The sequence below is a fragment of the Erithacus rubecula genome, assembly GCF_903797595.1.
Source record: "Erithacus rubecula genome assembly, chromosome: 3".
NCBI classification, from domain to species: domain Eukaryota; kingdom Metazoa; phylum Chordata; class Aves; order Passeriformes; family Muscicapidae; genus Erithacus; species Erithacus rubecula.
Window position 1 is genome coordinate 53,410,905 of NC_136689.1, and position 15,778 is coordinate 53,426,682.

Consider the following 15,778-nt stretch of genomic DNA (forward strand, 5'->3'; position numbering starts at 1 on the left):
TGTGTACACCCAGAGCCATGTGTGGATAGGTAGAAATTAGAATTCATGTCAGCCATTTTTCCTGTGTGTGGACAGATGCCGTGGCTGTCTCCAGCATTGATTTCATATTGCCAAATAAAAGGCAAGGCAGTGGAGGAAATCCTTGAAGCTGCGGTGTGAGAAGGGCAGATGCTCTTGATCATCTCTTTGATAAGCATGTCTGCCTTAGACAACCATCACCATAGTAACCTTAAGAAACTGGGTGCACAAGTTGCTAGGCAATGAAATGCTGTAGGTTCAAACAGATGCTCGAGCCTTCTGAAATCAGTGGGGCTAGCTTCTAGTTCTACGTCAGGAGGTCAGATTATTATTTCTTTATTTATATGAAGGAGAAGAATAATGTCACAGCAGTGTTTGCCAAAAGAGTCAGCACAGTAGTCCTCCAGTGTGGGAGAGTCAGTGAAAGACAGGAAAGCAGACAAATGGAATAAGGAAGAGGGAGGAAAAGGTGAGTTGAAATGCTAGGGAGCAAGGAAATTGGGATGCCACTGCTAATGAAAAGTAGTACAGGAAAGGAGCTAGTGTAAATGAGGTAGTGACTGCCAAAGTCATTTTAATTGCTTTAGGAAAGAAAGATGGAAAGGGAATTTCAGGTGATATAATTGAACATAGGAAGAAGTTTTTTTCATATATTTGCTTTTAATTAGCCTTTTAAGCAAACTTCAAGTGCTGGACTTCATTTGCTTCCCAGTTCTCTGTGTAGCTGATGGTGCATCTATGTCCTGTTATGATGCAAACTCCTTTGTTAGTGTCTTGGCCCACTTGTCTTGTTATTGTGGAGCCCAAACTGACTGATCTTGCGGCAGAATTGCTGCTCACTACAAACATCCCTTAGTTGCAGGGAACACTGGTCTTCCTACACTTGATTTCACAGCTTGCAAATGACAGCTTCTTACTTATTACAAATTAATCACAATTGAACTTGCTTTGAAAGTTTTTTTGGTTTGGGTTTTTTATTTTTTCATGGCACAGTTACATTAAGAAAAAACTCAAGTGGTGCTACTTCAAAATGGCTAGGCTAGAGCTGTTTAAATCCACTTTCTGTATGTCCTTGCTCTTTTATTCTGTATTTTACTATAATTCACAGCCTGAAGTAGAAAATACAGGATTGTCTTGGACCTTGACTTAATTAAAAATGCAGCTAGTTGAAGACTGCAGTTTCATTTGGACAGAAGGTGAAAATCCATTATGTCATCTTCCCATGACCACCTGCATTGTACTTGAAAGTTCATTTTACTCTAAGTTCATCAGAAACAGCAAAGTTTTTCTATTATTCTCAGATGAATTCTTCCCTGCTGCTTAAAATCAAGCACCAGCTTAAAAAAAAAACCAAAAACTGAAAAACAAATTCATTTTAATATCAGAATATCATTGATTCATAGAGTTCCCTTCAGGGCATGAGCCCAGCTGGGTATGGGTTCTAAATTGTTCTGTTGCTAGTTGAATGAAGCAATTGATAGTCATCTGTGATTGCCCTGAAAACTTCTGTGACCAAGAGCAGAAAATTAATGAGCAAACTCAGGAGAAGGATATGTCTTGTCTATATCTCCTCCTCTAGACTCATCTCTTCAAGGGATGTAATCAAAGAGTAACTTGGAGTACGTGGAGTTACTTTTCTTTGAGTTCCAGATGCAATTACTCTGTGGAGCACAGTTTTGCAACTTGTGTGATTTGCAGCTGAGTACCCTGTGAAAGTACTGGATATTTATGATGTTTGCAGCTGTAGACTTTCAGCCTTGTTTGTAGATATCCACCAGTTGGTATTGCTAAGGTAAATCATGTGCTAAGGAAACGGTTAAAATGTCATTTTTCTAGGAAGTGGAATGTTGTGCAAGGCCTAGACTCGACATTGTACAGCCCCTGCCTGAGTCCTGTGAGGAGATCTCTTCTGATGCACTAACAGTACGAGGATTTCAGGAAAATGAATGTCGTGATTATCATTTAGGTAGGAGTTCTCAATATTGTTCTGTTTTATTTTCATATCTTGCTTTAAAAAGATTTGGGTGTAATTAGCTTTCTTTTTCATTTTTATGTCAATTTTTGTCATCTCTTTGAATACCTGTAACTGCTTATGACACTGAAGTATAGAGGGGAAATCCACAAGAGCCAGTCACATGAAAGAAAACAAATGTGTGTATTTAAACATCATAATTTTTAATGCCATCAGTTAGGTCAGACATACTGGAGAAGGCAGAAGTATATATCTTGTGTAATGTCCAGTCTAATGGAAGGCAATATCTTTGATGGAGATTTATTCAACATGTGATCTATAGGAGCTCTTTTTACACAAAGGGCTTCAGGAATAATGAAATGAGCGGCACAATGTCTGGAAAAGCTGCTTTAGAGGGAAGGATTGAATAAGTATAATTTCAACACTAATATGTACATGGGTCAACTTAGAAGGGGCACACTGATACTTAGCTTCCCTGTACTGACAAAGCTGCCAGTTATATTACAGACCTCAAATGGTAAAATGGAATGAATAGGAACTGGATTTTGGCAAGTTCCACCTAGAAGATAGGTTTAATTATGTGACACGAAGGGACATAGAAGGCCTGGCACATTAAATGCTGTCTTTTAAAGATGGGATCGTTTTCTCATCTATATTTTGTAGCTCAGAAAAATGCATGGCAAAGCTGATGGAGAATTCCTTGGTCAAGATTATGCAGCATGTGTTGCACAGAAGCATTTCTTCTGGCTTTTAAAATCCACAAATCTGAATTTTAAGTATCTCCTCTGGCAACGTGCTTCAAATCATAGGCTTGGCAAACCTCTTTGAGTGCATCTGTGCCCTTAAGCCACTAGAAATATAGTATATCTCCTCCTGACCTCAGAAACATCAATGTTGCTATCAGTAGGATTGGGGTTTCTTTATACATCTTCCAAAGCATTTGGAATGTCCACAGCTGTACTTTTATGCTTTATGAATATTCTGGTTAACCCAAAAAATCTAAATGTTTTGTATGGCTTTAAAACAAGAATAACTTTGCGAATTGCTTGTCAATTCAAGAGTGTATTTGTATGTGTTTATAGAAACTGATCTGAACAGTGAGTGGTTTTGTATTCTGTCTACAAAGTATTGGTGTTTCTTCATGGCTCTATCCAAATGATAGCTATTCAGAACATTCATCTTCTACATTTGATTTGACCTTTTAGTACATTTTCTTTGAGCTTACTCAAAAATAAAGGCTTATGGTATAAGAAAATGCATTATACATATAGCCTTAACTTGCAGCATTGCAAATGCATTGCTGTAATGATGTGCTGTGTCCCTAGGGGTTATGGCATCTATCATTTATGCTTTTGATGGCCTTGACCTTGATGGGAAGGATAAGTTTATTGCAGGCTATGTAGTGTAATAGTCCTCTAAAAGTATAATAATGGGTTCTAAACCATCATAAAGTTTACACATAGTGGATGAATCAGAATTTGCAATAAGCTGTAGTGGTTTTTTGAAAGATATTTTGCCATTTAAACCAGTTTTAATTTATTGGAGAATACAGCATCCAAACTAGTGTGTCCTGCAGGAGTAGCTTTGCTGCCTTCCTTGCATCTCCTCTTTGTAAATTCCCCTCAAGGGTGTACTAAAAAGCAGAACTTGACTTAAAGAATATATAATAATAATAAAACTGTGTATGCATTTGCAGAGTACTCGGAAGGTGAATCACTTTTTTATATCATCAGCCCAAGAGATGTGGTTGTGGCTAAGGAGCGGGACCAGGATGACCACATTGACTGGCTTCTTGAAAAGAAGAAATACGAAGTAATTGTAACATCATTCTTTCCTTCAGACTTGCCTTGTTTGGAAACTGGAGTAGGACAGTGGACTTGGCTGGGTCATTTGGGTTGGACAGTTTCTGTTCCTACTGTCATTGAGTAAATGCTTATAAGAGATGGGAGTTAACTACACATCCCTCCATGTACCCAAGTGAGGTAGCTGAATTAGATGCTGAAAATACTGCTCTTATCATCAATTATGAAATGTAACTCTGGAAATCATTAGAGCTGGGTTTTGGCTTTAGAACAACAGAAAATTTAACTAATGAGCTGTGCTTTTAAAAGAAAAATGCTGTGGGCTCAAACTGTAGCTGTGCATGCTGGAAGTAGTGTTGCTCACAATAAAGCTGATCCAATATTAGAAGACAAGGGTATTCAGCTATCTTAGAAAAAAAAAAAACAGCTCAGCATTTGGTTGTGTAAATATTGGTGTTTGAGTATATCTGAACACCTAAAACAATAAAATTCTTCCATACCATATCAACCCATGCACACAGTGGTCTGAGATCTAATAACCTGTATTTATTGACTTAAAACATATGTTACGATACATGAAGTTAACTTGCAAATTCTTATTTATGTTTGTTGTCTGCCCATTATAAGAAAAAAAAATGTGGAAAAGCCATTCAGCATGTACTACTTTTGCTAATATAATCATGATATTTCTCATGCAGATTTGTTTAAATCCATGTGGGTGCTTTTGCATTTGAATAGCAAACTTGTATGATTGAGTGCAGTTTTGCAATACATGTAAATCACAGCATTTGGTCCCTGAAGACCAGTAATTTGCAAGTGACAGCTGTGTGTGCCCTTATGAAAGACATTCAAGTTAGTAGAGAGGCGTGTTATGGTGTATCTTAAAGATTTTGAAAAATGTAGAATAAGTAGAATGAACAGCAAATGACAAATATAAATCATTCTAACTGAAGAAGACATTTGGGCTGTGGAACCTTACCCCATTTTCCTCTTTTCCTGTTGATTTTTTTCACAGGTTTTGGTAGTGAAGTGGTATCTTTTGAAAATGATCAAATGTGACTGCATTGTGTGTTTTGTTGTAATCTTGTGATTTGATCCTAATATAATAATGTGGAGTGAACCCAGATGGAAACAAAAGTAGTCTTCTCTTTGCTTGACTGCTTTTGTTTGAGTATGAATTCAAAGTTGTTCATCCAACCATGGCATTAAAAATTCTAGTGCTTCCAACGCCCTACTCTGAAAAACAATTGATTTATACACTTCTAGAGCTTTCTGTATTGAAAGTTTGTGTATTTGACTAGTATCTTTGTTTTCTCCTTTTTGAATACAGGAAGCTTTGATGGCAGCTGAGATCAGTCAGAAAACCATAAAAAAGCACAAGATTTTGGTAAGTCTCAAAACAAAATACCTTTTTTCTTTTAGAATGCTGTAAGATGCAACAAAGACATTCCCTGTTTTTTTATAACACTGGGCAATAACTGTTAGGCATCCAATCCAGCTGGCATCCGATTTCTTGGTTTCAGCTGCAGAACAAGTGTTAGTGTGTGAAACATGATAGGATCCGCATTTTATGAAGTTGCTATTGGCATTGAAAGGAAGAGAATTACATTTCTCTGATTGCTGATGGAGGTTTTTGTTTGCTTTTACTTTTGTATTAAATTTACTGTTGTTTGAAGTAACCCACAATATTGCACTATTAGAGATTTCAAGCAGGAGTGACAAATTTCTCCTTAATTTCTGCCTTGCACATGTGACAGGGTTTTGTAAAGAGTTTAAGAGATGCTCCTTTTCTCACATATAGTCATTTCCCATGTTTGTAGTCCCTCTCACAGAGCAAGAAAGGATATTGATGTTTAAAACAAAAGTGGGAATGGTGTAATAGACACAAAAGCATCACTAATTTTAGTTTTTCTTGGCTTGCCTTTGTTTAAATATACTAATACTGAGTCTGCTTTAAACTGAAATTTGTACAAAGTGTTCAAAGATGTGTTTAAATTTTTGGCTAGACTACTCATGTAATAAGAATCCTGTATATCAGTATGCCTTAAAAAAACTTTTATTCTTGTGTAGTACAGAAATTGAATCAAGTTTTAAATGCCATGCCATTATCTATCACAGAGTTTGCAATTAACAAATCTGCTCTGTGACCCATGCAAAAGATGTAAAGAATTGTTAAAGGGGGTCATGGCAATGCATTAGGAGGAAAAAAAAAACCCAAAGAAACAAACACCAAACTAAATCTAAAAAAATTTCACAGCTTTTCATTTGCTTTGCAGAAATTTGCCTCTGCAATAAATTGTTACATTCAATGAAAACAACTCCTGCTCTCACTACCTAGTGACACCACACTCAGGATACCTGACAAGTCTGGTAGCCTTGGGGATTTTTTTTAGATGGCAGTAATTATCACTGCTCCTCTGCACCTCTTGAGCAGAGCACAGAGATCCTAAACAACCAGACCTACATCTCTTTTCCCTGTACATCTCTGCTCACTTGGTAATAAATAAAGATTTCTGTCAACCTCTTTCTTGAGAATGGTGAAGTTTAAAATACAAAAGTGGTTTCTATAGTGTAATGAAATCCTAAAATCTTATGTATGTGCAATTTTTTTCTAACTTTGTACTACATTGACCAGTTGAAGTTGTTGCATACCCCTGTTTATATTCTGCTATGATCAGTACTGTCCTTGATATTGATCAAAGAAATGTTGTGCCCTGGAAGATGCAAATGTTTATTTTTTTAAGAAACAAGGACTTCTTTTTCATTGTACAGCTTTGTTGGGGCTTTTTTACTTTTTTTTTCTTTGTAGGCATAGTGTGCTTTTTTTAGGGATGTGATTCTTAAGTTATGCAATGAGTACACTGGGTTGTGTCAAAATGGAGTTTTGAGATTGCATTAGAAATGACATGTGTGATGAACCTTGAGAAAGGAAATTTTGTATGTAATAACTAATAATCTTGCTAAGTTTTTACTAGTTACTGCACTTTATTGAGCAGCACTAGGATTTATATTCTCATCCAACGCTTTTCCCTCCTCTGCAAACTTTGTGTTGACAAAGAGTATGTCTTGTACAATTACTGGTGGTTTTCTTTTTGAACCAATTCAAGCATTGCAAGATCAGCTATGTGTTTCAAACAATCCTTCTTCTCAGTGAGATTGTGAGAATTATTTAAAAGAGCACCTTTGGTTGAACCTGTGAGCAGTCTATGCAAGTATTTTGTATTGACTGTTCTGTGGGCCCTACTTGTAAAGGAAAATCAGGGGATGTATTTAGAGCCTCGATTTTTCTAGCTGTATGCACTGCTGTTATGGAAGTTCTTGCAGTAGTTGAGTAGTTCACTTCCAAACTTTTATAAATAATTTTCTGTCTTTATTCCCCCTAGGACATTGGCTTAGCCTATATAAATCACCTGGTGGAGAAAGGAGAATATGACCTGGCTGCTCGGTAACCTATTATTAAAGATCTGTTTTGCTGGCTAAAGTGTGTCTGTGTGGAGGAAAAGGCAAAAACAAATTACTCATTCTTAAGTATTTGTGGATGTTCATTTTCTGTGTGTTCTGGAGTTTCAGAATTTTCAAAACATAGAGGTGTATTGCAGTGCCATGTTTTTTGGGTTTTTTTTGTTACCTCTAGAGACCTAAAAGTTACTGTAAAATTGAGGCTTTTTTTTTTTTTTTAAAGTAAGCCTCAAGTTTTCGAAGTCACACTGGATTTTCAAAACTAAGGTTTTCTTTGAATTTTGCTAAACTCAGTATATTAGTGTGTCATTGCACATAAGGCCAACAGAAAATAATTTGATTTTACATAGGTATGAACAAAAATGTCAAATATAGGAATCCAAAGTGAGAACCAGGAATTACCCAAGGTTTTTGTTTTCATGTATGTGTAAACATAAGCATAATTTTTTAAGCTGAGATTTTAAAACTTCACTCATAAAACTGTCCAAGAGGGTGGCATCTCTGCCCATGGTGTGTGGATTTCAACTAGATGATGTTTAAGCTCCCTTCCAATCCAAACCATTCTATGATTCTATGGAAGCTATGGCATACTCTACTTAAAATGATGGTTGCCAAAATAAGTCACTTTTGCAATTGTCATGATAGGGAGAAGAAGAAAGGAATCCTTGTAGTAATACTGTCACATTTGTATTACTTTCTGTACCTACTTTTGTTCTCATCTCTTTCATTTTCTTTCTAGAAAGTGCCAGAAAATCCTTGGCAAAAACACAGAACTCTGGGAATTTGAAGTTTACAAGTTTAAAGAAATAGGTCAGCTTAAAGTAAGTTAATTTCTGTGTCTATACTCAAGTAATTTGTATCTTGTACTTACTGTTTATATTGACCAAGTATCTACAGCATCACATTTAATGGCCCTATTCTGGTATTGCTGCCCCAGATCTTTTTGTTCCTAGACAGCTGTCTCTTTCTGATGGATGTGTATGTCTTAAAACAAGAGTGGAGGCATGGTGCTATGTATTTTACTTGTTGGCAGTCTCCACATGGAAGACTTGCCCCCAAGACTTTTACTTGCAAAGATGCTCACAGTTAAATACATCTTTTCCATTTACTTCTCATTCATTTCCAGTATGTCCTAAAAATCCTAGTCCAAGTGTTAAGGAAAATAGACTCTGTGGGTGCAAGTCATTCTGGAAAATCCAGGTCCATTGCAATAACTTTGTTGGGCAGTTTAAGTGTCAAAGAATTGCAAAGCAACAGTGAAGACCTGTGCTGTGTGCTAGAAATGGTGGTGAGAAAGAGGAGCAGTCTGTGCTGTCTGGTGTTTTCCCTAGTTGCAAGCCAGCTACCACTGCAGTACACATTTGATGTGAGACTCTCAGTTAATAAATTGTGCAGGACATAAAGCCTAGTACTGTCACTGCTAAACCAATTGAAAACATTATGCACACTCCCTTTGGTAACATGTGTACATTTACTTCTGAATTTTATGTCGTCCTATTCAAACTCAATGAGCCAAAAAGGACATACTATTAAGATCTCACAGCATGCAGTCCCTTGCTGGTTTTGAGCTATTTAATTCTGTTCAAAGACCAAAAGTGTTTCAGCAATACGAATTTCAGAAATGTCTGACTTCTGTTTCAGAGCCACTCCAGTGAAAAAAAAAACCTTGCCTTTAGTATGACTTCTTTGTGGTTTGGTGCATTCTTTGCTGCTTTGGAAGATAAAGTCCAATGTTTCTATTTCTTTATTTCAGTCCAATAAAGGACTTGAATGCAGGTGCAGGTGAATTTGTGATACATTGCTTCTTAGTCCTTTTGGGTTCATTTTGGTTTTTATCTGCAAATGTCTGGAACGAATGTTTGTCTTGTCTCCACTTATATCATCCAGCAGACAGTAAAATATAAAAATACTTGCAGGTTTGTTGCAAAAACATTGCTCAATTACTGCCTTTCTAAACAGTTGGCTGTTTTCAGCCTTTATAGTATCTTCTTTCTTCTTAGAGCTAGGCCCAGGAGTTGTCAGAAATATGAGTTGCAGTCCATTACCTGATTCATCTTCAAGTTGCAGTTCTCTAAAATCCGTGCCTTATTTCACTATTTCAATCACATATAAATTTTCCCAGATTTTTGAAGATGTCTGAGTATCATAAAGGATGGACTAAATGAAGCCAGGTCTAAGTGAAGGGGTCTTTGTAATGCTTGGGATCACTTGTGTGGAATTTTTACCTACTTACATAACTAGGAGATATCAAACACCATATTGTAACTGGCCTATAATGGCTTTAAGCCCTTATGAAGACACAATTTGAGATGTGGAAACAGAGGTTATTTCAAAACAGAATTGTCTTGGAAGAATTTGCCCTGTAAATAAGTTGTTGCCTGAAATCTGATGTTTCAAATCAAGCATGATTTGCCAATAACTAAGGTGACAGTAAAACAGAGGCTTGAAATTTCCTTCCTGCACAGACGAATTAATGATACCTCAGTGTCAAAGTCTGTGGAGTGAGTGTTGTTTGTTTATGTGTGATTTTAGGGGGTTTTTGTGTGTTCTGTGGTAAGCAGTCCTGTTTGGCCACCAAAGGTTGCATTTTTGTATCTTGATGTTTCTCCTCTTCAGTGAATATCCTCTAGCAAAACTAGCTGTGGCAGTTTCAAGATTCTAGAGCCTTGCAGTTCCTCTCCTCCTCCAGCCGTGGTGGCTTGAGGGAGTTATGTGCTTGTGTTACCTTTTTCCCAACCTGGAAGTGAAACTTGAGATAATTTTAGTAAGGAGGTAATATAAAAAAGATTCTTTATTTCAAGGCCTTCAAGAGCAGTTATGGAAAGATGTCCACAAAAGCCCACCCCCTACAGGGTGAATACACATTTATTGGTTTTAGGAAATTAAAATAATTGATAAAAAGCACCAGTTAGGAGGACAAGTGGTGATGCAATTCCCCCCCCCCCAGGTCAAGCCCCTTCTCTGGAGCCCTCCCTTCAGCACTAGCTGTGTTTGTCCAGGAGAATGTACCTCTAAGAGTTGTTCTCAACCATGGTTCCCAGGAAGAACCAAGATAGCACAGGGCCTTTGCATCTCCTGGGGCTTGGAGCTCTGGATTTTGTTTTGTCTTTCTGCTTAGGGAAAGGCAATGGGAAAGTACTGGAAAACTAGTCACTAATACAATAGGGGGTAGAGTTACAAATATGTGTGTGAAGAATACAAGGAGCGTAGGAAAAAATGCAAAACCCAAACAGCATCACTTGTGCTCATGTCACTTCAGTATAAAATCTAATGTCCCAGCTCAAGCAGCTGAGGAAGGTGGGTGGATTCAAAGGAAGGTTTCAAACTCTTGTGAGTCCTGGCTATTGTGGCTTGAGTTTTTTTTTTGTTTTGTTTGTTTGTGTTTTTTTGCTTTTGTTTTTGTTTGGTTGTTTTGTTTTGTTTTGTTTGCTGTGACAGCAGTGGTGCAGGATAACCAGCTAGCAGCAGCAGTTCTTTAACCAAAAAATTAGCTAGAAGACATTTGAAAGACTTCACTTGACTGTAGTGGGCATAGCAGAGAGCAGCACTACCCTGACAGGCTCTTTCATCTCTTAGACATCCTTTGAGGAATGAGTAATTGTTGTGCTGGCTTATTGGTGAGATGGTTTAAGCTATCTCATGTCAACTTTTATACAGCCTTTCTTGTGAATGCCTCATCCTTACATTTATTGATGAAAAGTCTGAAAGCAGATCTTGAAAAGAAACAAGGGAAGAAAATATTTCCGTGTATAGTATCCTTTTTTTAGTTAAAGTCACTTTACCACATAGTTCAAGAATTGGTACAAAGGCAGTCTGATTCAGAAGCTTTTTTATCTAACTGCAGCTTAAAAATAAAATAGGAAGAGTTTGTAACCTCCAGCATGGGTCTTAGTTCACCTTGTGCCAAGGCTTAAAAATAACTTTTATGCTTCTTACATGCTTCTTGTATGCCTAGTCTTTCCTGAGCATGGAGGTGGGTGTTTTTTTTCCTCAAAGCAATGGGACATGGGGCAGGAGAAATTTCCTTCAGGAAGCAGCCTGGCTTACACACAACAAGGCAACTGCACCTCTCCAGAGCTCACTGTGTGGCCAGACTGCAGCCCAAGAGTTGCAGCAGTCTGTTGGGGAAGATTGTTCATTTAGGAGGTACCAGGAAGATAGAAAGCAGGAGTGGAAACAGCCATTGGAGATTGTATTCTGCCTTTCAGTCTCCAGTTAATGTCCAGCTTGCTTTCTCTACAGTCAAAAGAGACTTTTTATGAAGGGGTCAGGAATATGATACCCCAGAGCAGGTGGCAAGACTGTGCCCTGAGTTAACTGATAATTTCTGTGATAGCTGGTGGGAGCTGATGTTGACAGCACTACATTTCAAAAACTGGCCAGGTCCAAAAAGCACAGGGAGAGGAGAGGTCTAAAATGTAGTGAGTTGTTTTTTCTCCTACTTTGTTCAAGCAGCTTCAGTAACAAACTGCTATTGCATCATGTGCCAGTAGCAGCCAACAGGCAATACTTGTGAGTGTTTGGAGGAATTTCACTGGTGTTGGTTCCCTCAGCTACAAGCCCTACAATCCCCTGACAGCTGATAGCAGTAGGATTTATTTTGGCAGTTGGAAATAATCTTGGCCTCTAGTTGCATGGAATAGTAGTGCTAATTAGATGCTGTGCTGAAATTCCAGGGTATAAACTGATTTAATCTGACACCTTCTCATCTCCTTCTTGCTGGAATGCAATTCCTTAACACCTTCTATACAGTAACAGATCACGTTTTCACCCTTTTCATGGAGAGCTATATTTTCAAATTAATTTTCAATTGGGTATGTAAAAATAGCCCTTCATAGAATGTGGTGACCCCAAAGTAAGCCATAGTTCAAAATTACACATATGTTGTGCTTGTGTGGTCAGGTTCTGGTAGTGGGAGTGCTACAGTAGTGGCTTTGTGAGAAGCTGGCAGAAGCTTCCTCCATGTCTATCAGAGCCAATGCAAGCCAGCTCCAGGATGGACCCACTGCTGGCCAAGACCAGGCCAATCAGGAATGAGAGGAACACCCCTGTGATAACAGATTTAAAAAGAAAGAAAAAAGTTATTGCACAGTTGTAATGGTGACCAGAGAAGAAGAATGGAGTGATACTATAAGAAATAAACAACTCTGTAGACACCAGGATCAGTGGAGAAGGTGGAGGTACTCCAGGCACCAGAGCTGAGATTCCTCTGCGTTCTGTGGTGCAGACCATGGAGAAGCAGCTGTGCCCCTGCAGCCCATGGGATCCATGGGGGATGCAGAGATCCACCTGCAGCCGGTGGAGAAGACTCATGCTGGAGTGGGCTGTGCCTGAAGGACTGCATCCAGTGGAAGAGTGACTCATGTTGCAGGATTTCATGGGAAACTGTTGCCCATGGGATGGACTCTTGCTAAAGAAGTTTGTGGAGAGCTGTCTCCTGTGGGAAGGATGCCATGCTGGAGAAAGGGAAGGACTTCTCTACCTGAGCAGCAGCAAGAGAAGCTGTGATGAATCGACCATAATCCCCATTCCTTGTCTCCCTGTGCTTCTGAGGTGAAGGAGGTAGAGCCCAGAAAGGAAGAATGGATGGGTGAAGGTGTTTTTGAGATTTATTTTACTTCTTATTATCATATTCTGGTTTGGTTATTAATAAATTCAATTACTATCCCAAATGTGAGTCTGTTTTACTGTGATGGTATTTGGTGAGTGATCCCTCCCTTATCTTACCTTAATCCATGAACCCTTCATTATATTTTTTCTCCTCTGTCCAGTTGCAGAAGGAAGTGAGAGAATGGCTTTGTTGGGTACTTGGTGTCCAGTCAGGGTCAACGCATTACAATACATTTTTCAGCAAGCGAATCCTTATTCCTTTTATGAGACCAAGACTTGACAAAATGGATTCTGAAAACACTCTTGTTTTGAGGGGTCTTTTATGGGTTTTGTTTCCTAAATGACTTCTGATCTCTTAAGGACAATGGCTGATTCTCCCATTCTAATTAGTGTCTTGCCACTTCTGTCTCAAATGATAGTTCTTTCAAATGAGTTATAAAATTCCATTGTGAAGAATCCTAAAGTAAATAACTTCTGGGTGCTCCTTACAAGTAAGACTTCCAGTGATTACCAGGGCCATGTTTCCATATAGCTTTGTTCTTTTGTTTCACAACATTTTTTTTTTTTCTATCAGTATACCAGGATGTTACCTGGCATTCCCCATCTGACACTTTGTTCTCTTTCTTCCTATAGGCAATTAGTCGTTACTTGCCAAGACGAGATCCGGTTTTGAAACCTCTGATCTACGAAATGGTCCTGCATGAATTTTTGGAGAGTGACTATGAGGTATTGCAGCCTGATGTGTTCACATCAATGTGTCCAATAGTTATTGCCAGCCAAATACCCTTATCAGTGCAGAATTCTGACAGCAAATTCTCAGATATATTCAAAGAGATTAGCAGTGGACAATTCCACAATAATGGCAATACTTAAAAGTTGAATTTTATTTTTGTGATAATAAATAGAATGTTCTTCAGAGCATGCAAATACTGTAAGATTGATTATTTATTAGACTGTTATTTTTAGTTTGTTTAATGTGGCATAAATAGTTGAGGTAATGCATAAAGCCTACAGCATCTGAAAGAGACTCAGCTTCATGAATCTTAATAGCATTGCCCTAAGAAGGAAGAATCTGTGTTCTGCACTGTACATGTCTGTGGGCATGTAAAAGTTCCTTAAAGGTTCAGGACAGCAGGTATCATCTCAGAGGCTTAGCTGAAGCTTTGATGTTTTGAAATGCTCCTTAGGCCATTCTTTCTATTTCTGTTACAATCTCTTATACTTTTAGGGGTTTGCAACCCTAATAAAAGAGTGGCCTGGAGATCTGTACAACAATACAATCATAGTTCAAGCTGTAGTGGATCACCTGAAGAAAGATCCACAGAACAGGACTTTGCTACGAACACTTGCAGAACTGTGAGTACAATTTTAAATTCCTGTTACAAAAAAGAACACTTAAAATAGTGTACTGCAGTTTATCTGTATTTGCTTAGCTCTCTTAACAGAAATCTTCTTTGTTGCAGTCTACAGAGTATTGGCTTTCTCTCCTCTCCACTCTGCTGATTGCACAGCTTAGCAATTCTTTACCCTTCCTTGTAAAGTTCACATTGAGTAGGAAAGCAAATTTTTAAGCATGAGATTGGATTTCCTATTCCTCTTTTCAAAGTAAATAGCTAGCATTCCTCTTCATTCTGTCAGAGGAAACCTCTTTTCTGAAGTGTGCATTTCAGAATTACCCATGTGAAAATAAAATGATGGGGGGTTTTGCCCACTATTTAGGAAGTAGTGTATTTAGATTTACTGCATGGATGGAAATATGTGACTGGAAAATGTGCCAAAACTGATCTGGTTCTTGGTCACTTTGTACAAGGATAAAGCTCTTTGATTTTCTCAGCTTGATCACTGTGTTACATACTTCTTCGTTGAAGAAAGAAGTTACTGTCTATTGTTATATTACAATCTGCCTGAAAGTTTTAGGAGAGCAATGTTTTTTTAGCTCTGAAGAGTGTTCAAATTGGTTTCCAGATGTTGAAGGGCTAGCATTTTGTGTGTCTTCCTCTGTGAGTTGAAAATGGAAAATGAAAAGCAGAAAGCTGCAGGTCAGAACACAAACGAAGGCCAGTATAAACAGAGGGGAAATTAATGTTGCCTGATGTTTATTTCCCTTTACAAAAATGAATCACAGCTCTATTTAGATATTTATAAAATCAAGTAGTACCCTAACAAGTTTTACATATTAGAGTATGTTTGTATTTTCTCTCATAAGTTATTTTCCTACACTGAAGTATGTAACCTTACATGTATTATAATCCTGTTTTTATCAGGTACACTTACGATCAGCGCTATGGCAGAGCCCTAGAAATCTACCTAACTCTGAGGCACAAAGATGTCTTCCAGCTGATTCACAAGCACAATCTTTTCAGTTCTATCAGAGACAAAATTGTTCTGCTCATGGATTTTGATTCAGAGGTATGATGATATTAATGATTTTATATTCACATTCCTCTAGATGTAATTTAACAGATTGAAAATAAATGATCTAAAGTTGGTGTAGAGGCAGAGAGTGTGTTTGCTGCATCTGGATACATTCAGAAATAAGGAAGATTGTTTGCCTAGATTGCAAAATAATTGACCCAAGGATTATTTTTTTCTTTGTATTTCCATTAGTGTTTCCTTTCCATTTCCATTTGTCACTCTCAATGAGAAAAATGAATGTCCACATCATTTGAAGCCATCATTGTGATTCTCAAGTGACAAAATTAAATATAATTTCACACTGAGTATCATTTCACCATGTTACTCTTTCTGTATTTTGAATCAAATAATGGTATTAATAAGCCAAAGAAATGGGATAGTGAATTTATTTAGGCATAATATTAAATGTACTTGCCATTTTCCCTTCACCACAGGCAATTAATCTGCTTCTGAAAGTTTACAAGGTTATTAACCTAAATTCCAAAAATCACCAAGTGTTTAT

The 15,778-nt window shown here is 37.7% G+C and overlaps 1 protein-coding gene across 1 annotated transcript in view; it reads left to right on the top strand.

Moving 5' to 3' along the window:
- Positions 1-15,778, top strand: part of VPS41 (VPS41 subunit of HOPS complex) — a 106,340-nt gene that overhangs the window by 69,787 nt on the left and 20,775 nt on the right. Inside the window, exons 12-19 of the mRNA XM_079301917.1 lie at positions 1,855-1,984; positions 3,687-3,802; positions 5,123-5,179; positions 7,176-7,237; positions 7,991-8,072; positions 13,495-13,587; positions 14,090-14,217; positions 15,126-15,270. Of these exons, the coding sequence (XP_079158043.1) occupies positions 1,855-1,984; positions 3,687-3,802; positions 5,123-5,179; positions 7,176-7,237; positions 7,991-8,072; positions 13,495-13,587; positions 14,090-14,217; positions 15,126-15,270 (813 nt within the window). The remainder of the gene's footprint in view (positions 1-1,854; positions 1,985-3,686; positions 3,803-5,122; positions 5,180-7,175; positions 7,238-7,990; positions 8,073-13,494; positions 13,588-14,089; positions 14,218-15,125; positions 15,271-15,778) is intronic.